This window comes from Melanotaenia boesemani, chromosome 8, assembly GCF_017639745.1.
Source record: "Melanotaenia boesemani isolate fMelBoe1 chromosome 8, fMelBoe1.pri, whole genome shotgun sequence".
NCBI lineage: Eukaryota > Metazoa > Chordata > Actinopteri > Atheriniformes > Melanotaeniidae > Melanotaenia > Melanotaenia boesemani.
In genome coordinates, this window is record NC_055689.1 from 20257327 (window position 1) to 20280915 (window position 23589).

Below are 23589 nucleotides of genomic sequence, written 5' to 3' on the forward strand. Positions count from 1 at the left end.
ATTGTCATCATCAGTATGTCGTAGTTATCCTAATGATGTCATCCAAAACCACATACGTTATATACACACATATGACTATTTGCAGTATGTTTATTTTAACAAGTTATTCTATTTATTTTATTATTATTATTATTATTATTTCATCAAACTTTCAAACAGTGCAGTCACACTGGCGCATGTGAAGAGATTCCGCATTACGTCATCGCGGAGGTCACATATTGGATGCAGCCGCTGCCTTGTTCTTCTCAGCCAGTGAGCTGCACGTAAATTTCCACAACACAAGCTTTGCTGGAGAGCGGCGCAAGAGCGACCGCTTCGTGCGGTGATGCAGCACCCTACACCAAAGAAACCCTAACTGCACCGCAGGACACGACGGATTGCTGGTTGGAATACAGTGATGTTTAATGACATGCCTCGAAATAAATTCTGGTAAGTCTTGTGCAAGTGCGCTGCTGCAGCCGCTGGAGGCTCGCAGGCAGGCAGCAGTAGAGCGACCTTAACCTACTTTGTCACTTCGGGTGAAATGAGTTTGTCAAGTTGTTTTGGTATAAAACGGTTATTTGTTGGGATAAACGCGTAAAGACTTGGTCGTTAATGCAGGTGCATGTTTCTGTAACAGAGAGATCTTTGTCACATGTCCCAATAGGTGTCTCTAGCGTGACAGGTGATGCATGAGCAGTGTATGTTGCAGGTGCCTGTTGCCGTGTTCCCGCAGTCCTGCTCCTTACGCCCTGCATTGATGTTGTGAATTTTAACCATTTCATATATATATATATATATGTATGTATGTATGTATGTATGTATGTATATATGTACGTATGTAAATGAGTATGTAGGCTATCCTTTCACATAGTTGGACAAGCAAAGATACAGTATTGTATATCCTCCACATCTTGAGTTTCTGCTATTTTTGTGACTTCTCACAGTTCGCTCCTCTTTGTTTAAGCCAGAAACTCAATGACAGTTCCTTAAACTAAACCACAGCACTGCAACCATAAATTTGTAGCTGCTTTCAGGGTCCTGAAGTTTTTGCCTATTTGCAGCTGAATCCATGGTGATCATCAGCAAATGACAGCAGGGCGAGAGCCCTCTAGCAGACATCACTGGCTGGTACCAGGCAGGCAGAGAAAACTTCTTTCACTATCACCGTAGCCTCTACTACAGCACCAAAGCACAGCAGCTAATTAACTGTAAGTCTTCATTATTCCTGTCAGGGGACAGGATTTGGATGCCAGTGTAGTTTACAGTCTTGTGATGTAAAAATAACTCTGACCAATCAGTGGTAACAGCTGCGACGAACTGTCTCGAGCTAGCCAGGAAGATTGGATTGTAACTCAAGTAAGTGCTTGTGTTTGGTTATGTTGTTTTAAGTTCATTGAGGAGGACATAAAGTAACAGCACTGTCCTCTATGTTTTAGTGAGCTGCTACAGAAATAGAATCGAAATGTAAATACTTGACTAAAAAGGCTTTTTTTGTTGTTGTTGTTTGACCTTGTTTTTGTCCCACACAAACGCTGTGCAGCATTTAAAGATACCATGAGTCATTCCTGTGAAAACCATTGGCAGCAAGTTCCTCTGTATTCATGATGGCATGAAACGATTTGCTCTTTTAAGGGCAGTTATTTTCTAATACTGGGAGTGACAGTGCCATAGAAAAAGAGCAATGTTTGCTGGGTAGATGCCAGGAAAGAGGTTTGGGGTCTGCAACAAGAGAGCCAGAAAAGCTGTTCAAGAATGTGGGGCCTTCTCATTTGTAGTTAAAGATAGAGGCAGCACACACTGTATCCTGGTTTACAGCTTCTAATTTCAGATATCTTCAGTAAAGGGGCATCCACATAGCCAGATTTTGTTGTAATGCATGCTTGTCTGAAAGGTTGTGCTATAGACAGCTGTTTCACAATGAACAACTCAGCTTTGTAATAACTAAGCTTGGGCAAGGGAAAGCAACATGACCATGGGGCTTTATGAAAGGTACACTGATTATCTTTTCCCTTCATAGACGTACAAGTTGTATTGGCTGTGCAGTTATAATATCTGCTCTTCCAATAGATTGTATCTATCTCAGTTGTTTTCATCACTGGAAACAGATGGCAGAAGGTCACATAGCTGGCACTCGAGATGCGCTTGCTTGTGATGCGGGAGAGGATATCAGTTTTAGTCTGTAGAACTGTGTATATTTGTACACTTTTACATTCATTTACTGTGTGAGTGATAAATGGGCCAGCATATTTATTACTTTCAAGATGACATTGGACTATGGACTGTCTGCAGTGGCCTGACATTGCTATTTATTCTTGTGGCAGCATTCATCATTGCTTTATAACTGATGAGATGCCCATTTATAATTTGTGCTGCTGCAAACCATAAAAAAGCAGATGGTTTTCACTCTTCTGTGAATGTTGTATTTATTAATTAGATCCTTCATGTTTTTCTGCTGTATGTCTGAACTTCTGTGATGTGCAGTCATTTACTGAAACACTGCACTTGGTTCTGTAATTCTTGATTAACTTATTAGCTTAATCTCTTTTCTTTTATACAGGGTTTCAAAGGTTCCTAGGGCCCCAGAACTGTACTGGCCCCTGTACTGGCAACAATCATTGAAATGCAACAGAAAGAATGTGCTCTTGTTTCGTTTTAACACCAGACGAGTTCCTATTTCTGCACTGTGGGTCTTTGCAGCATAATATTTAGGTCTACCTATTACTGTCAGAGTAATTTAAAATAGCATGCTTGAATGGTCGTCTTGCAGAAAAGTGTTTTCGAGCCACTCGCCCAAGAAGTGCAACTAAGCTCTCAACTATCAGCCCATCCAGCATTATCTCATAAAAGATATTTACTAGTGAAAAAACTTTTCTCAACAAACTTGGCTTATATGCAGTGGGAGGTGTTTTTTTTTTTTTTTTTTTTTTTTTTTAGAATGGAGCGGCTGAGATCTTTGCTGCCATGGCAACAAACCACATGACTAGGTGTATTATATTGCCTCGGACAGTGTGCAGTGAGGCATGGTGTGAGCATTCTTTCTGCAGCTCTGCCCCTTTTAAAGTCTTGTCATTGTCTAACTTAAGTTTTTCTTAAACATTTCTGATAACCAGTGTGGTGTGATTGATTCAGGTTTCAGTTTTCCTTAAAATACTCTGAAAAGTGAGGTCAGTATGTGAGTAGTGGGGGGGCTGGATAATTTGTAGTAGGGCACTGGGGTAGAATAAGTTGTGGGCCCCTTTTAGCCCCTCTCTAGTAAAAGTCTAAGCTTCAGAAACTCCAGCCTGTTATTGCCAAGATACGTATATTATGATGATGTGTTCATTGATAGTGTTTTTTTAGCTTGGCTGCCATTTTTATGATCTTCACAAACAAAAAAAAACAAACAAACACAAGGCTATGACAAAGTAATGTGGAAGTTTACAGTGTTAGCTATATAATTAAGATGGATATAGCCTCTGGGTCTGAAAAGTGAAGCCAATAAGGGGGGGTTCTATAAAAAAAAGAACCACTTCAGTAAACATTTTCTTAATGAGTTCATGGTAGAATTTACATATTTTTTCAGAATTGACAATGTGATGTGTGCATGTGCTATAGTCACGTACACATAATTGATTTACGCACATATTGCTAGTTTCTTTTTGTTTTTGTTTTGTTTGTTTTTTTGCAGAGAAATACATAGTCATTTAATCAATCTAAGTGATCTACATATGCGCTTGGATATTTTTTAAACATAACGCAAACAGATTACACACTATAAAACACAGTTTTTTGCAGGTAAGTGGCGTGCGCGACCTGCATGCACAGAGTGAAGTGAAGAAAACTGTAGAAAAGGAAGCCTTGATTACAAAGCAAACACAATAGACTAGAGAAGTGAGTCAGTATATCCATCTTATAACCTTCTGTTAGATTGGACTGAGATTGAGAGTAGAAAGTGGCCACCTGGCTGCAGAGGAGTCCTCACAAGCCCACTTATGCCTCTTTCACTGCAGCAAGAGGGATGAGGTGGGTGGATACTTTTGCTTTCCTAGCACCAGTTGTCCTCCACAGAGGGTTCACCCCTCAGAATAGATGCAACTCTACAGTCCTCACCACCATTGTTAGACATGATGAGACAGGAGAAAGATCTACATTTAATTTTAAAATTCAATCTTTTAACTGTCTTTGGACCAATCCTCACAAAATTGTATGGATGATAGTGTTGGAGGAAGAAATAACCTCATTCATAAGGGAGGGAGCAATTACACTTGCTCCTATCCCTCAGCCAGAGGCACAGACAGGTTTCTTCACTTGTGTTTGGTGTGTTTAACATTAAGACTTCTGTATAAGCCAATCTTACCTATTATTATTATTATTATTACTATTATTATTATTATTATTATTATTATTATTATTATTATTATTATTATTAATATTCAGATGTCTTCACATTAAGATTAAAATATTTAATTTTAAGAACATGTGTGTCAGTAAAGAAAACTATTACATTATCAGAGCTACTTCATATATTCAACCACAAATCTCAAGTCTTCTTCAATAAAGCATGATGCTCATTTGGTAAATTGCAGCTTCATGCATTATAGAGTTCCCATTCGGGAGTTGTTGCCTGGAGATTAACAGCTTGGTACCTGATGGGTGTGCATAATGCCCTCAGGTGTTCCACTTTCTTGCCTAAATATGTTTATTTCTGCCTCCACAAACAAAGATAACTGGGAGAAAATGGCAAACTCCAGGCCTCAGAAATTCTCCATGAATTAATAAGTGATGTCACAGTGGCTGTATCCATCTTTCATATTGTCTATAGGTGAAATAGTTTCCAAATCCAAAGTGTATATAATCAACTAATAACATTCATTTGTTAGCAGTCATAAATGCACAAAATACTCTGTGTCATATGCCAGTAATAGGAGCCTGGATGCTGCCAGAGTATAGAAAAATATTTGTGAAATTCAGAATAACTGGATCTACTCTGCAGTAGAAGAACATTTTTAATTATCGGTCTCCTGGATCATTGGCTGAATTTACCTTGGGCAATGCAGCTTTCGCATGAGTCTCACTACAGGATCATGCATGTGTTCCATCAGATAAATATAGCTGTTAAAGACAAGCCTGAAAAAGTCCTTGCAAAGCATAACTTTAATTTGACTCATAGGGCCAACGATATTTTAATTTTCTATGTGGCTAGAGCAGATGAAATCTACTAGTAGATGGCAAGAGTTGAGAAACTACTTTGGTCTATTCTGTCTATAAATGTAAAACCAGGCTTCTTCTTGCGATTTAGTCTGTTAATTTATTTTTAAAATGTTTTATTGAAAAAATGCCTCCATAATAATTATTAATTTCAGATGTGCTGAGAGACTGGGAATTTGTATTTCCACTGATAATGAGTTTTAATGAAATGATACATATGCTTACAGTAGCATGGTTTGAAATGGATAATTTAAGTACTTGAACTACATGAACCAAATGGTGAGTATAAGAGAGATGAGTCATAAACAGAACCTTGTGATACCTCTGAGAGTCCATTTTAGTTTAGGAGTTAATTTATAAACAACGACTGAACAATGCCAATGCTGAGGCTCACAGGCTCTGACATTATTTTCTCTTGATCAGAATGATTGAAGACTGCGGGCAGAGGGGTGACAACATGGCAGATAGAAGGCAACTGTATGTCGAGATGAGTAAGTACTCAGGGCCACAGCTCTGCGTGATGTATGCTGGCCAGTTTTACTCACTGCCCATAAAAATGACAAATTCTTCTTTAAAAGTTTCATGTAAAGCAAATATCATGAAGATCAAGTATCTCCACTGATGTCAAACTGATTGATTTTAATACTGACACACGCAGGGCTGCGTTTTTCACACAGTGTGAAGAGGGCACATACACATTTTTTAAATACAAATCATTATAACAAAATGTATATTTTATGTCCTCTTATCACAATCAAAGTTTGATACAGCTTGTTTTTATTGTAGTTTCATCTATTTGCTTTACATCTGTTGAACCTGTCTAATACTTGGTGAGAGGTGGGATATAACCAGGCCACATTGAAATTCTAAGTTATGGCTAGGTTAGAGTACATATTCTGCAATAATCCAACACAGATTTTGAGAATGCATTATATTTGCAATAGAAAATAAATTTAATTAAATGAAAGAAAAACATAAAATACAAAAAACACAAATAAAAAACATGTAATGAAAACTATCTGAGAGCTCAAACTCAGTTTTCATTGTCAAATATCATGTGACTTGAAAACAGTGAGCTCTGGTTCCATCAAGCTTGAAAGGTATACGCATGCCAATGTTTCTGCTCTGAAAAGGGATACACAAACACACACACAGACACACACACAGGTTACATCTGTTCTTAAGCACTTTGGAGCGTTAGATTTCCTGTCAGCTCACCTTTCCAGAGTTAATTAATGAGTAAATTTTTCTCAGGGGCTCAAGATTTGGATTCCATACGATTGTCAACATACAGAACAGCCTGCAAACTCAGATTTGTGCAGAAGAAATGCAACTGTGAGTCTAATACAGCCAACATTCATCCACACCGTGCATTTATGATTGTCCCTCATTAAAGTTCTCATATTCTCTCTGTTTCTAGTGCATTTGGTTGATATTTGGAACGTCATTGAGGCTTTCCGGGAAAATGGCCTCAACACCATGGACCTCAATGCTGAGCTCTCTGTAGCTCGTCTAGAAGTGGTACTGTCCACTATCTTTTACCAGCTGAACAAGCGCATGCCCACCACCCACCAGATCAATGTGGAGCAGTCTATCAGCCTGCTGCTCAACTTCCTGCTGGCAGCATATGACCCGTAAGTAACGTGTCACATGACAGTTAGTGGCTGCTGGTGTACTTTTATGTTGCAGGTTTTGACGTGAGTTAATGAAGCGTGAAATGTGAATATAGTGTCAGCCAAAAAGAAAGGAAAATAGGCTATTCACCTCAATAATGTCACAGCATGTGAGTTTACAGTGAAGGTTGTTTTTGTTTAGTTTTTATTTAGTTAAAGTAAAAACTGAGCTCTTAAAGCGGAGTCATTTTTATTCAAATTTTCCTTTTACTAAAACATTTAATAAATTTTGGTGGTTTGTGTATTTTTAATTTTAGGGAGGGTCACGGCAAGATATCCATCTTTGTTGTGAAGATGGCCCTTGCAACCATCTGTGGGGGAAAAATTCTGGATAAATTACGATGTAAGAAAGACAACAAACCTTTCTTCTTCTTCTTCTTCGTCTTCTTCTTCTTCTTCTTCTTCTTCTTCTTCTTCTTCTTCTTCTTCTTCTTCTTCTCCCTTTCTGTCTTCTTAGTGCATTGTTGTTGTTTTGTTTTTTTGACAAAGCACCATTGCAGTTGCTCCTCACGGCTAAGAAAAGTCATTATTCATTACATCAAGGATATGGTTTATTACATAATGTTCAAAATCTGTGGAAGTAGCAGCTTGTACGGGCAAAAGAAGAAGGCTGGTGTGTTGCTAAAACTGATCATCATAGCTGCTTTATTTGGATTTGTTTTTATAAACAAGTGGGATAATTGTGTTGTGTAATTTTGTAATTAACCAACTGTGGTGGGAACTGACAATTAGTTTGATTAATTTGTGTTTCGTCTCCTTTCATTGGTTTGCAGATATCTTTTCCCAGATGTCAGATTCTGCTGGAATAATGGTACACTCACAGTTTGACCAGTTTCTGCGGGAAGTTTTAAAATTACCTATGGCGGTTTTTGAGGGACCTTCCTTTGGCTACACCGAACAAGCTGTACGAGCATGCTTTGCACAGCAGGTGATGGCTCATTAACCACTGTGCATAATATCAGTGATTGTTTTAGCACTGTTGTGCATGAATCTCACTTTCCTCTGTACCAAACCACAATAGAAAAAAATCTCCCTCAACACATTCCTCGATACGTTGATGTCAGACCCGCCCCCTCAGTGTTTGGTGTGGTTACCGCTCATGCATCGGCTTGCCAATGTGGAGAATGGTAAGAGACCACACAGAATATTTAACGGGAAAGCTTGTGGGCCTGGGAGGATGTAAAGTTCAGCTTTGCATCATAATCACACAATTAGTCAAGCAGACATGCACACCATGAAACACATGCACACAAACACCAGTGGTGAAGATGAACTGCAGGGACCTTACACATTATGAGTGTGCATGTTTGTGCGTATCTGCGATGCAGTCATCATCACAAACAACCTCCATTTGAGAAAAAGGAGCTCTAACGTGTGCACACACAAATACATCTCATGCTAAACTCCTTTGTGTGTTTTTGCTGAAACTGAGAAGTGTTGTCTTCAAAGCACTCTTAATATGTGCATCTGTCCTTAAATGAACGTTAATTAATCCTCTCCTCTCTGCAATGTGCAAAATATCTGTTTTTAAGGTCACATCTGTTTGTGTTTGTGTGTTTGTAAATGTATGTATGTGTGTGTCTTTGTATGTGTGTGTGTGCCTGGTCCCTCCTCTCCTCCCTGCAGTCTTTCACCCAGTCGAGTGCTCCTACTGCCATACTGAGAGTATGATGGGCTTCCGCTACCGCTGCCAGCAATGTCATAATTACCAGCTCTGTCAGGACTGCTTCTGGAGGGGGCATGCCAGCGGTTCCCATAGCAACCAGCACCAAATGAAGGAGTATACGTCATGGGTAAGGAAAGGAGAGGGGAGGAAGGATGGGGAGGTGCAGGCTAAAGGAGGTGTGTCTGCATTGGACCAGTCAATGTGGTTATTTTTGTTCTGCTTCATCCACCATGTAAGGATACTGAATGTTCTATGCAGGTGACAGTATTACTATTTGGTGTCATGTGTTTTTACAAGACATTAGTGTCCTTACAATTGACTTGTCACCTTTGTGTTTCCCCCTAGAAATCCCCTGCTAAGAAGTTATCCCATGTCCTCAGTAAGTCACTGAGCTGTGCATCTAGCAGAGAGCCTCTTCACCCCATATTTCCTGAAATTCAAGATAAACCTCTCAATCTAGCTCATATTGTGTAAGTTCATCTTCCATCTTTTTTTCCCTGACAATAATGAAACTGCGAAAGCTGTAGTGCAGTCAGGGAGTTGTCTTCGACTTCAGATTTTCTCTCTCAGCTGATGTAGCTACCTCAAAGTCTAAAGCGATTCCAATAAATCTCCTGGGTCAACTGATCAATAGGGTTTAATAATAGCCTTGGTAATGGTGGTAATTTGCAACAGTGCTGCTAAGTCTTCCTTGATTTGCCTATTGTTTTGTGTTAAATAGCAAAACAATTACAAAACGCTTTTATTTATTTATTTGTTTGTTTGTTTACAATTCATTACAAACTTCATCTTTTTATATTCCATGTAGTTTAACAACCTTTAAGTAGACTAAATCACTTAAATTGAAGACATATTATTAATATTTATATAACATTTTATATAGAAACATTTTGATAAATAATACTGTATGTAAAGACTCATAAAGTTAAGCATTTTGGATTGTTGCTTACCTGGAGTGTGCGTCTGATTGTGTCATGGTCAAATTTGACAACACATGGACCTTCCCTCTTCCATAACTCCTGAACCAACATTAGTGGTTGCCCAGGCTTTTTCTCAGTTTCTTATTTTCATCTTAATAAATGAATCTTAATTTTTGTTTAATGTCTGCCTAGTGGCTTCTGAGGCCTGTCCTCAGTCAAAGCTAGTTTGACTGGGCAGCGGCCTCACTGACCATCATCATTTTCACCACAAATAATGTATTCTGGCTGAGTGATGTCCTTTAATAAAGCCAATGTTAAATTAGCAACATATAGCCTTTAAAAATCACAAATTCATAAATCACAATGGCTATGAATGTTCAAAGCCTCATGGACCCCCTGTGCTCTTTTGGGGAACCCCTTCAGGGGTTTTGAAACCCATGTTGGGAACTACTGGCCTTTTTTCAACACTTTAATTGCCAAATTAAGTAAGAAATAATGGCTAAATGTGTCTTTGCATTTTTTTCCCATTTTCTTTATGGTGATAATAGCAATAATCACTGTTTTAAATGAATGATTAAGACAAGAATAAGATAGAAATAAAATTTATCAAAATGATAAAAGACATTTTATATACTCACTTTTTTAAAATGCTATATGTAATCCAACTAGTAAAGATGGCTCAGTCAGTTTTACTTAAAATAATCTTTATTAACCATATAGTTAGTAAAAAAAATGTTCTCTACAAATGTGATAGGATCAAAGTGTTAATGAGAAATTCCAAGAGTAAGGAATTTCTTAGTTTGTGTGTTGCACAGCTTAGCCTACATCTTGCTTAGTCCCCCCACAGACATGAGCTGTGGTGTTAGCAGCAGTTATTTAAGTATAAACAAGCCCTGTCTTTGATGAAATTGACCAGTTTGACTCAGATCAAATGTTTCTTTTGTGAGACTCTTTAACTAAAGATTTATTATTAGTTTATTATTCAGTTGAGGAGAAGCTAAAAATTTGGTTGCTGCTTTGTGTTTGTTCCAGTTAGCTAGCGAGCATAAACTACACCAGGAACTTGAGTTTTCAGTACTAGAACAGTATATCTGCTGTAAGGCAATATCTACTTAATTTATTTGAACTTTTTCCTAGACAGGGAAACATTTTTATGAAATTATTTTAAAAATGTGTTTGACTTACCCTTTTCTGCTGTAAATGTGTTGTTTTGTACTGCTGAACAGACTGTAATAAAGTATTCCTTTCCTTGTTCTTTACTTTCATCAATATAGAGACACGTGGTAAGTTTGATTATTTAACATTTTTCTGTAGATTTGAATACTTTTTAAAAACAAAATCAGTCATATGTTGTCATGTACAGTCACTGTTGTGAACTTCTGTCTTAGCACCTGCTGTTTATTGATTTGTCTAATCATTCATTTAGTCTACCGTGTTTTCATACGTGATACATAACTAATTATATTTGTTTTTATAATCTGATACATGTATCATCTTCTGAATTGGAAAATCTAATTATATAGCTGAGGGAAATCCACACAACAGAAAGACTGATATATAAAAGAAAGATACACATGCATTGACTCTATAATGCATGAAGCTGCCCAGTCAATTTGGATTAAAGATAACATGTTTTTTCCATTCAGGCCACCAAGACCTGTGAATCTCACCAATGACTACTCACTCTCCCACTCCATGCCTACATCAGGGAACCCTTACTCCACCAAAAAGTGAGTACAGCCATCCTAACAATGGATGCCCTGGATTTTACAATAGATCTTTTCAGTTTGCCATATTCCCTAAAGGCCCTGCACCCTGTGACCCACACTGGCTTTTATTTTCTTCTCTTTAGCCTCAGTGTGTGTGTTGGTGTGTGCGAACATTTGTGGATAATCATTTTTATGGCTTTTTGAGCTGAGTCTAAATGGCTTGCCTTACAGCGAGAATAATGATGTTGGGCAAAGAAAGCCCCTGACTGGGGCTGCTCCACATCTGTTGAAAGGGAAAGGGTAAGTGGCACAGGTGTTCACATAAGAATGTCTTTCTACTACAAATGCATGTGAACTAATATAGATAGTAATCACTGGGCATGGACCAGAGTGCTTATTGTCCTCAGAAAAGTAATAACAAATCTGTTTTCTTATAGAGGTTGTTTCATGAGGACTAATTGCCATTACCTTGGAGTGTCTTTAACAAGTTTTTATTCACACAAAATGGGAAACACTAACTCACAGCTCCTGAAGTATGTGTCACTGAATGTTACAGTTAGTGTCTGCAGTGTTCAAGAGTCAGCAGTAAACTCCCAGGCACATTGTTAACAATGTTTGTGGAGTGATACACTATTGAATGAAATGGGAATAACTAGTTTTCAGTTGTTATTAAAGTTATAATTTGGGAGATAAAGGATAAAGGTCTATAGGATAAAGGTTGATTTCTCTAATGAAAAGCCTTTCAGTTCCTTTGCACCTGCACTTGAGACTGTTTCTTTGGGGAACAGTACTCCCTTTCATGGCAGCCTTATAGAAAACCACACATTCAATGCGATGAGTGAGTGGTGTTCCTTAGATTATTCTTTACATACATGTCAGAATATTTTACATTGCAGGCCTGTTTTTACAAGCTGATTTATATATATATAGTACAGGGCTTTGAGGAGATGTGCACAACAGTAACTCAAGATTATACACAATTATAATTCCTTAATCAAAAAATATATATATAAGCTTTTTGGTGACAGTGTAAAAGTGTTTATTTTTGGAATGAAGTTGGATATTTCAACATTAGGGTCTACTGGAATTGATTCCCCTTGTAACCAGCCATTCAAATTACCATTAAAATGCAGTTTTGACATTTAATTACCAATATACTTGTTTTAATTATATGTATGTGTGAGTATCATGGCTGCATTGTGTATTTTGTATTTGTTTGAAAGGTTGTTCGCACATCCTCACAAATTAACAAAAGCATGAGTTCTTTTATGTGCCCTCTTGTGGGATCCTTTGGTAAAAGCAAACACACAAACAAGTAGCTATGTGAACCATTACACTTATAGAGGTGGTTGTTTGTGCAAAAGTGGGGTTAAAAAGTAAGTATATTCTCTGTCTTAGAGGTTGCTGCTTGAGCTAATAGTGTGTTCTGCTATGCTAGCCGTCCATGTTATACATGTCTTCATTTGAGTTTGAAACTATCAGAATTAGTAACATGATAACATTTCCAAAATAAAAGCACGCCCACCAGTCACTCATTAGGACAATTTATTTAAAGTGATATAATAAATGTAACTACAAAAAAAATACATGTAATAACTTTCAGAAAATTGTTTTTGTCCTTTTAGAAATACAAGAAAATCTTCTTCTTCTTCTTCTTCTTCTTCTTCTTCTTCTTCTTCTTCTTCTTCTTCTTCTTCTTCTTCTTCTTCTTCTTCTTCTTCTTCTTCTTCTTCTTCTTCTTCTTCTTCTTCTTCTTCTTTTTTTTTAATCAAAAAAAACTTTATTGAAAGAATATTTTCAGTATATAAAATATTCAAGACAATGGAAATATGTCCTTGACACAGCAGTAGTACAAATACATTCAACAATATAAACTCAAATATAATTTTTTTTTTTTTTTTTTTTTTATGAAACGCTAGGGGGTGGAAGAGAAATAGTTAGGGGGAAAAATCCTGATTAAAACAGTTTATCTTGTCAAAGGCTGAAAAGGTTTTAATAGCTTTTGGATTCTTAGAGTCTAATTAAATAAATGTACTGCCTAAAATCCTGAATAAATGCAAGAAAAGAAGGTTGCCTTCGTGTATACCTGCATTTGTGGATATGAAACTTTGCCCATAATAAAATAAGGTTGATAATATATCTGTGCATAGCATTCACATGTTTTTGGACATTTTGAATTCCAAATAGTATGTCTTTCCAAAAAAGTACAAAACTCTCAACAATATTTTCTTCAACAAAAATACACAGATTCTGCCAGAATGACTGAACAATAGGGCAATACCAGAACAAATGTATAACAGATTCTGGAAGCATCTTACAAAAACCACAGTTCACATCAATGTCTAATTTAAATTTCTCTTTGAGATATTTTTTAGCTGGATAGATTCTATGAATAAGTTTAAAAGAAATTTCTTTTACTTTGTTAGTAATTAGGTATTGATTTGGTAGCCGCCAGGTTTCTCTCCACGATATGTCATCCATAAAACGGTTCCAAAAGGAAATTGCACTTGGTAATGTAGTCATGTTTGTCAGGAATAAGGATCTGATAGATCTATTGTTATTCTTAGAATTCCCAGAAAAACATATACTACCAATGGGAGTGTGTAATGGAGAAAACAAGGACAGATGCTGAGTATGAACTCTTGGTTGACATCTGAATAGCATGCAAACTCCAGAGGGTATCGCACCAAACACTTTGGCATAATCTCCTGGAGTGACTTCTATATTATATTCTAATGAGAAATCTTCATATGAAAATAACAGACCGCTGGAGTCGAAGAGCTGATCTACCAGAACAATATTATTACCAAACCAGTCTTCTAGAAAGAGAGATTTTCTTTTGTACAGAATGTCCTTGTTATTCCATATTAAATAATTATCTTCTTCTTCTTCTTCTTCTGTAGGTGTGGGTTTTTTTTTTTCACCCAAAAGCAGTGTGTTCAGGAACTTTTTCATGTCCTTTGTTTAGTCAAGTGATAACTTGATTATTTTAATTTCTGTCAAGACTCCTTTAAAACATAGTTTACAGAGTTATATTTCCCCTAAATTTAGTATTATGATTGTTAAATGATTTTCCATCCAGAAAGAAAGATTCCAAGTATGAGACTTTTAAAATGATAGTTTTCATGAAAATTCATCACTAGCCAAAATTCCACGCTGCTAGCAGTAATCTAATCATATTAGGCAGGCCTCATGGTTAGATATCAGCTTTGCTAAAGATTATTAGCTTGTTATTAGCACATGCTTTAGCCATAATTTTCAGCTTCATATATACTACTGGCTTTATACTGAATGTTTACACTAACCCCCAAAAATATATTTGATGATAAAATGGAAACTGGGTTCATAAGACGTTTTTTTTTTTTTTTCATTCTAAATTAATCTTCTGTCATCCTGTGTTGTAATTCTTCATAATGGCAGCTCACATGGTTTCTGTATTTGCTCATGAAGCAGGTGTAGGGCTCATATTATTGTTGGAGCTACATCAGAAAGGACTGTGCATGCTTTAGCATTGATTGATTGAATTATACATAATGACTTTCTGTAGTTTAATTATAGAACAGAGACTGAGGGATGACTGCAACACATAAACAGTGAAGCTTATAGTCTTTTTTGCTGGGCTTGTCTTCAATCATGCTCCTGGCTTTTATCAGTGGTGTCTCTCCCAAACATAATATGGCCTTGTTTCTCTCTAGTCACCCATGAATAGCTGCTTCTCAGCCACTCCTCTTCTTCTCTTTTGTTTTTTCCTTTTCTCCCTCAGTTCCTCGTCCCCTCTATCCCATGTCCCTCTGTTGTCTACCTGTGTAATGTAATGTTTTATGTTTTGTGAAACCCTACATTGTTTCAGGTTGAAGTACAACCTCGATGTTGCTGATAGACTTGCTGACGAACATGTTCTCATTGGTCTCTATGTGAATCTGCTCCAAAACAACCCCAAAACATGGTTAGTTGGTGTGCTGCTGTGTTTGCCTAACACCAGAGGAAAAAATGTTCTCTGCTGAACCGCCACCTCATGGCTTGAACCCTAACCTTGACTACTTCTGAGTGTGTTACAGCCCTAACACTGCATGCTGTCCACTAGTATACAGGCTAGTTACTATGACTTTTGACAGTTCTGTCAACTCACTATTTTCATTCAGTAGTATTAGAATTTAAAAGTTATTATATTTGTATTATAATTATTGAATAAAAGTATTTTTAAAAATACAGGGTGACAGATTTATTTAGTTTAGTATATCTTCAAATGATTATGGCAGATTTACTGAAAAATTAGTTTGGCATGTTTTATCCTGTACATGTCAATTCTCTGTAATGCTGATGTTCAAGCTGAAATTATATATATATATATATATATATATATATATATATATATATATATATATATATATATATATATATATATATATATACAGTGTGATGTTTGTGTGATTCAATGTTGATTCCCCCCCCAACATCATATCTTTTTTTGTGAATTTATCTCCTGTATTTTTTCATGAATTTACAGACCTACGTTTTTATTCTGTGCTGGTGAACAGGTTGGATTTAAAAACACAGAGCAATTCATCTTTTCATCACCACTTTCACGTCCCAGAAATTCATTAATCCTTTTGTGATTTCAAATAGCTTAGCATCATTTAATGGGTTTCTGCTGTGAACGTTGTGGTGTCCTAACAAACTAATCAGACATTTTTTGCTATCTCCTTTTCATATTCTCCATGTGCTTGCCTGTTTTCCCCTTGATCAGTTTGTTGGAGAGCAGTAACCATCAAGACGAGGAGCACAGTCTCATCGCCCGCTATGCTGCTAGACTGGCTGCTGATGCTGCGGTGAGATATACAATATGAGACATTTATTGCACATAGATTTCAGGGCATCTTTCACTGTCCTCCAGGGCCAGAAACCTGTCTTTTGATGAGAAAAGGATTTAACATATGCTACTCCACTTTTACTGTCAAGGTGGTAATCATTTTTAAGCAGAGTTGTATGGCAGTTCATGCTCCCATCGGATCTTGATGGATGGCTGGAGACTTAACTGCTTTGTTGCCTCTTGTGAGATATGCGACAATCTAGTGGATGACATCACCCAGAGGTAAAGCCAGTTCATGTGACTCTTCGGCTTGGTTTCATCTACAGGCTCAACACCAGAGGGTCCCCACAGACTTCCCCTGCTCTCTGGATGCCAACAAACAGCAAAGGCAGCTCATTGCTGAGCTGGAGAGCAAGAACAGGTTAGCGATGACCACCTTTGTGAGCCCATTCAGTTTGTTTCTGTCAAAATCCACCATTACAATAAAAAGAATCATGAGACAGGTCTCAGAAAGCAGTCATCAGAAGAAACTGCTATAGTGATTATAGTTTATGGGCCAACTGATAATATGGTTCTTCAAATGGTCACGTTATGCACATAAAATATAAGCCAATGAAGGGAGGGTCATGTACAATAAAATCAGCCCTATTTATAAGGCACATGTCATGTGAAGTGACAAATTCAAAGACCTTTACAAATATTATTTAGCAATAATAAGATAAGACAAAATCAATTAAAAATTCATTTTAATCAGTTAGAATTCAAACTATAAATTGAATAATGAATATGAAAGAATTAAAGCAAAGCTAATTCAAAGTGTAATTTAAAGTAAAATAACCAGTTGGTTTTAAAGTAGCTACAGTTATGATTTTAAGATTTAGAGAGGCAATGCCAGTAACCAAGATAATTCAATGTTTACAGCATGTTTCTGCTGCCCCCTAGTGTTAAAATTACATAACTTTTCTAACAGATGTAAACACTTATTGTCTGTGAGGTTGTTTTAATGAATGGAGCACTGTGGCAAAATTCACGATGTGATGTGGTTTTTTCACATTTGTGCTCATCACAGGGAAATCCTACAGGAAATTCAGCGGCTGCGCCTTCAGCATGAGGAGGCATCCCAGCCACCACCTGACAAGGGTCAGCAGAACCCAACCCTGCTAGCTGAGCTACGACTTCTCAGGTAGCTTCAGCTTCTTTGATTCACCAGTAGAATTAAGAGAGATAGTTCTGCTGAGGGTGCTGAAGATAATATGAACATAAACAATATGTGTGGGCATCTGCTCTGTTGTTTTAGGCAACGCAAAGATGAGCTTGAACAAAGAATGTCTACTCTGCAGGAGAGTCGCAGGGAACTCATGGTGCAGCTGGAGCAGCTAATGATGCTTCTCAAGGTACTACAGATGTGCCTTTCATCTGCCTGAGCACAGGGCACTCTGCTCTAATACAACATACAGTTTACATGTCTTCGTGATCGCTAAAGGAACAAACATTTTGTTTCCTGTTTGGAGCAATTACATCTTCATTTTTGTTTCAAGATGGTGCAAGAATAGAATCCGTTCTACTGCAGTTTGGATGTTTGCATATGGGCATGTGCAGTATAGCTTAGGTTTTTTTTTATGAATATATTCAGTGCAGGTATTGAGCAGTATGGCCAGATAATAGATTTTACTTGTACTACAAGTTTTCCCAGCTGTGCAACAAAGCAAACACTACACTTTGCAATGCTGAAACAAGAGCAATTATGCAAAATCCCCATCAAATGGCATGCTTTTTATTTTCACAGATACAGTCACTTATTTATTGTGACAGACAAGAAATTAATGGCCTGCATGTGTTTTCATTTTATAACAATGGTCTGTTGGTTAGTTTCACTCTAGTGTTTGCAGCCATCTCTGTTATTGTAATATATCTTTTTTGTATCAGAACACAAGTCGTTATTTTGTGGTTGTTTTGTGTTCATTCTGTTATACTCTATCGATTTTAAAGCTGCAACAAGCACCAGTTCTGCTATTTTTTTTTTTTTTTTTTTTTTTTTTGCATTTTCTTTAACAACAACAATTATGACAAAAATCAATTCTTGCCTATTATTAACTGAATATCACTAATTGGCTGTTATGCAATGTTCATATTGCTATACAGGAGTTCAAAGCGTGATATAAAAATATGTGAGAGCAGCATATTGAGACATGTCTTACACCTTTTAGTAAGGATAACATTTGGCCTGAATATCTGCAATGCTTTTCCTCCAACAAGGGGGTGTGAGTTCCTCAAAGCCCATGTAAACAGCTCACCGTACTAGCTTAAGTGGCGAGGATATCAATCTAATTAGCTTAAAAAGGATCAATGCTAATCCATTAAACTTGCATGAGGAAGCCACATGCTTGCCTCGTCTTTGTGGGAATACTGATTGGATTATCTTTAAAATGTGGTTGTTATTTTATGAGCTGTAAAATATTGTTTTTCAGCTGAAAGAAGAACAGAAACAAGCTGTAAGTGTGAAAATTGGGACCTGGATGCATGTCTGCAAAAACTGCTTTTATTCTCTGGAGGGAAATGCACTTTAATAGCATGTGGTGTATCTGTAAATTGCTAAATTATTTTTATCTCACAAAACTCAAATCAGCTTGTATGTAAACCGTAATCCATAAGACTAATAAAAATAGTGACACGTTTGTTGCAATGTTTTTGGTGTTTGCATAAATACAAATTTTCATCTTGCAGTTTTGCCATTAAACCACATTCTTGTCTCTGCACAGCGACACAGTTAACATTAAAAGGGCCTGCTTGTTCTTCAGACTCAGGGTCCCGGCTCTCCACGATCTTCCCCCAGCCACACCATTGGCCGGCCGATCCCAACACCGATCCACTCGGACTCTGCTGGCACCACTCCGACTCACACACCTCAGGACTCATTGATGGGTGTGGGAGGGGACGTTCAGGAGGCCTTCGCTCAGGGTAATACTGTGGCACTTTTTTTTTGCTTGCTGGAAGCTGTTTATAATAATTTTTTAATTTATTTATCTTCATATGTTTTGATTTTATTCATATTTATTTATTTATTGTTTATGTGTTTGTCAAGGTCCAAGGAGAAATTTGAGAAATGACCTACTCATTGCTGCTGACTCCATCACCAACACTATGTCATCGCTGGTTAAAGAACTCAATTCAGGTAAAAATTCTGACTGAATTTCTAAATATTAGGGGCCAATTGCATAAAGCTTTGAGTAAATTTGTGATTAAACCTGCGAGGACACACAAGGCAGAAAAGTACATATGTATTCTTTATATCAGACCAAGTTGAGCTGCATAGATCTCTTTTATAAACTTTGATTATTGTGGTACAATCCTGACTTCTACTTACCATTTTACAATTTCCTCTTGGGATTAATAAAGTATTTTTAAATTTCTTCATTTTTGCTATATATACATGTGACTACTTCCCTTCTAAACCATTTGCATATAAAAACCCACACATCTAAATTATATTATACAAATCTAAACTGACAAGGCAATGAACAACACCACTAATTAAATAAAATTTTTATAGGAAACAATATATAAAAATAACTAAATAATAATCGCTATCATACCATACCATTTTTTTTTATCTTTCTTTACATTTCCTCTTCACCACTTTCTTTGTCAATTGCTGTTAATTGCTCTAACAATGGGGATACACATAGTCTCAAAAATATGAGGTTTCCATGTTCTTATCACACATTTTCTCTTCATAAATACACTTTGTACACATTGCTCATGCATCAGTCCAAACTGTTTTGACATTGTCTTTTTCCACAGAGGGTGGAAGCGAGACTGACAGCCTTGTGGACGCAGACTTTGGACGTTGTGACCTATTTGCCACAACCTCTTCAGATAATTTCTTCACTTATAAAGCAAGGTACTCATCAGATATGTATGCTGGCAGAAGACATATTGCAATCAATGTAAAAAATGCTCCCTGTGACTCATACATTATTACAGATGTTGGATACATTATAACATAGGTACTATTGATGCATTAATTCACAAGGAGCAGCTTAGTGTTGGAAGTGTAAAGCTGCTTTTAGCAACTCAAAGAGACTGTTTGATGCTTGAATTTTTTTAAACTGTTTGTTTTGTATCAGGCCTGCTAGTGCTTCAGAGGAGGAAGGCTTTGAGAACAACCTGGAGAAGCAGCTAGAGGATGAACTCAAGCTTGAGGAGCTGGTGAAGCACAGGCAGGAGACAGACAAAACTTGTATGGTGAGTTACAACTTTCTAAAACCACAATAGAAGGATACGGTTGGTATTAATTGTTCTGTGAACAATGAAATAACTTGTGTTCTAACTGCTGTATTTTTGCTTTGGTTTTCATGCTATTGTACAGGTGACCCTGCAGCAGTGACTGTGGATGTCCACGTGACTGGTAAGTTCACAGCAGCTGTCACTTGTTGATGTAACTGGTTTTTGTCAACTTCTATGCTATTCATCATTCATAGTAATGACATATTGTGTGTCTGTGTGTGCTAGTTTGATAAGCATTATAGAATTTCTTCTCTTTAATAATACCAATCTGTATTGTATTATACATTGTTTAAAAGTCTGGTTAGTCACCTTTACAATGTGGTATAACTTGTAAGGATCATTCTTCTGTGGAGTGAGTAATACAGCCTGAAAAATGTGCCAAAATCCCCTGCAATATTCCTTTGTTGGTATTCACTCTTATTTTTAGTTTCTTGGTGAATTGGATTATTGCAGTCTCCCACAATATTAAGGAACAACCAACACAATTTGAGCATTGTTACACTTTATTCATTTTACACTGTCAGGGACCTCAGTACCGTGTGGAAGAGCAATACGTAACTACAATAGATTGGCACCTGCACCTCATGCTGGTCACCAGCATGGTCACATTTTGCTGTAGGATGGCATCCCATCCCTCAGCCGAGAGCTATTGAAGGTCAACCAGCATGGTTGTGTTGGTCACTCTGGCACATACAGCGTGCTCTAGCTGATCCCACAAGTGTTCATTTGGGTTGAAATCTGGTCTCACAGCAGGTCATTCCATCCTCTCCACTGCCAGATTCTGAAAGGTACTCTGTGATGATGCTGGCTCTGTAGGGGAGTGTTGTTATCCTGGAGGATGGAGTTAGGTCTAAGATTGTGGAGATGTAGGATCGCCACTGGATCCACAATCTCATTTTGATATATTTATCTAATTAATCAATTACTTGGGCTTTCTAATGACATGTAATACAACACCAACTTACCATTTATCATCTTATACTTTGTTGTAACTACTGCAGCAAGTGTGTGCTCATCACAAGCCCACAGCCATTTAAAACTGTTATTCAGTTTATGTATGATATTTACATATAACATTTTGAAATTCCCCTTTGGGATAAATAAAGTATCTTTTATTTCATATTAAAAGTTATCACTGGGATTCTCCAAAAATTTAAATAAAAATGGGTTTATCAAAACAATTATGTGTTTTCATATATATATATATATATTATTATTACCTGATATTTGTAACACAATTTATATTTTTTCCAGGTAAACTACATGAAAAGCAACAATAGTAGAAGACACTGGAAAAGGCTACAGTAAACTGCACTGAAGACGTGGAGAATTTGATTTTCGCTAAATCCAACCATAGAATACATTTATGTAAAGATATATTTTTTAACCAAGCACATATTAAAGGTAATACTGTGAGCTGGTGTAAAGAGATTAATTACTGAGCTGTCTATTATACCACAGGTGCCATACAAAACACATAATTTGGGGTAATTATTTCTTCATTTTTATTCTTTTTATATGAGTTGTCTAGCATATACACTGTTAGCACAGGGGGTGGACCCTCTTCTTTCAAAGTCTTGAGGTTGTGAACAAAGTGAATAAGGATTTAAGTGTTTATCGTCATGTAATTTATCATGATAAACCTGGTGTTACAGTAATGCTGATGCTATAAAATGAGAACATTTAAAAGGTTTTGTACATGTTACTCTGGCCAGGATACGTAAACAAATTTAGCATTATTTCATATATTTTTCATATATTTCTTACTGCTGATGTTAAGTTGCTTTTTTTTTATTTTTGATCTGCTTTTTGTTCTGTGAAGTTTTTTTTTGTTATTGTTTGTTTTTTTGAGAACAGGCCAATTAATTGCTTTTATTTAAATGTATATGTTAGTAATAATAATGCACACTGCCTTAGCTGACTGGATGACCTCTTATTGCAGTTCATTCTACCTGTCAATGCAGCATGTAGCTTACAGCAAAACACACCTGCAACAATGCTGGGTGTCTTCAGCCAGGTTAAATTCTTTGAAAATGATGCTTGGAGAGCAAATGTGTTTAGAAAGTTTTAGATATAAATGACTAGTTCTATTGTCTGGAGGGGGGGTTGAAATTAATGGGTAAAAAAGCAACACAGAGACATCCACAATGTCAGATTCAAAGGTTTACACTGGCAAGGGCATTGAAGAAACTGTTTACTGTCAATGGTGTATGAATTAAGGTTCAGTCATAGATCATTTAGGATGGTTTCAGTTTTACACAAATCTTTGTCATTTGCACACCATCACATGCATATTCTTGATGCTTTGTGTGGGTGTGAACAAAATTTTACCCAGTTATTTTGGTAAGTGGCAAGCCAATCTAAATCATAAATATGTGAAATATATCTAGTTTGATTTCTGGGTTTTTTTTTTTCTTTTTTTTTTTTCAAAGTAGTGATTTTGCATGGTGGTGATGCATAATAAAGTGTTGACACAATATCGCAATTTTTGTCTATGAACTTCATTCTCTTTCTTTTTCTATTCCATAACAGCACACTTCAATTGTCTCGATCTGGCAGTGCACATTTATTATCTGTCATAAATGCACTGTTGACTGCCCTCAACCTAGTGTCTATAATTCATCACCAAGATCCTCAAGCTGTGGTAACATAAAAGCAGCCATCCGACACTGAACCTCATAGCCATGTGCATACTAAGGAGATTTTTTTTTAAACTTAGACAATAATGAAAGCATCAGTTGTTGGAATTAAGGCATTTTAAAGGCTTTAATGCAGTCCATTTAAACAGTGTTTTCTTAAACCTACATTCACAACATCCATCACAAGCCTGCATTAAAATGGCTACTTTTTTTTAGAATATGGTCTGTATTTTTTAAACTTTATCCAAATAATTGTTGAGCAGCTAAAACAGTGATGAATTTTGCTAAGTATGTCCATTATCAAGTGAGTCACTGCTCACTTGACTTGGAGTGTAACTGTAGCAGTGACTGAACATAAAAACCAAACATTTTTTTCTAATTCTTCCAAAAAACTGAAATTACAGTAAATGAAACTCAAGGTTATAATCACACATAATAAAGTTGAAGAAAACAGCAATGTTATCCTTTTTTTTAATCCTTATTATTATTATTATTGTTGTTGTTGTTGTTGTTGTTGTTGTTGTTAATATTATCCAATAAACGTTCAGAGCAACAGCTTAACAAAATATTACTATATTTGAAAAAAATGAGAAGCTGGAAAAAGCCTTATGAGTAGATTTTGCTTGATTGAATAATAACTTCATTTTTATTTTGTAAATTCTATTTGTGTCATTTCAAATGGCTTTAGCGTTTGTCAAACCTTAGGTTCATTTTCT

At 36.6% G+C, this 23589-nt stretch overlaps 1 protein-coding gene across 7 annotated transcripts; it reads left to right on the forward strand.

Annotated features, from left to right (window-relative positions):
• The first annotated feature begins 227 nt into the window (after nucleotides 1–227).
• Nucleotides 228–22713, forward strand: dtna (dystrobrevin, alpha). 7 transcript variants are annotated; one of them, XM_041992970.1, is made up of 24 exons: nucleotides 228–429; nucleotides 5593–5660; nucleotides 6424–6504; nucleotides 6590–6803; nucleotides 7100–7185; nucleotides 7616–7770; nucleotides 7864–7969; nucleotides 8469–8635; nucleotides 8854–8978; nucleotides 10703–10711; nucleotides 11075–11158; nucleotides 11369–11437; nucleotides 14988–15083; nucleotides 15885–15966; nucleotides 16274–16368; nucleotides 17017–17130; nucleotides 17245–17341; nucleotides 18416–18439; nucleotides 18746–18905; nucleotides 19030–19119; nucleotides 19749–19848; nucleotides 20075–20192; nucleotides 20317–20355; nucleotides 21489–22713. In XM_041992970.1, the coding sequence occupies exons 2-23, from the start codon at nucleotides 5594–5596 to the stop codon at nucleotides 20332–20334; spliced, it is 2157 nt and encodes a 718-aa protein (XP_041848904.1). In that variant the 5' UTR covers nucleotides 228–429; nucleotide 5593; the 3' UTR covers nucleotides 20335–20355; nucleotides 21489–22713. The 7 variants fall into 7 exon arrangements, with proteins under 7 accessions (XP_041848904.1, XP_041848907.1, XP_041848906.1 ...); XM_041992971.1 differs by lacking the exon at nucleotides 228–429 and adding an exon at nucleotides 1260–1338; XM_041992973.1 differs by lacking the exon at nucleotides 11369–11437.
• Nucleotides 22714–23589: the final 876 nt, after the last annotated feature.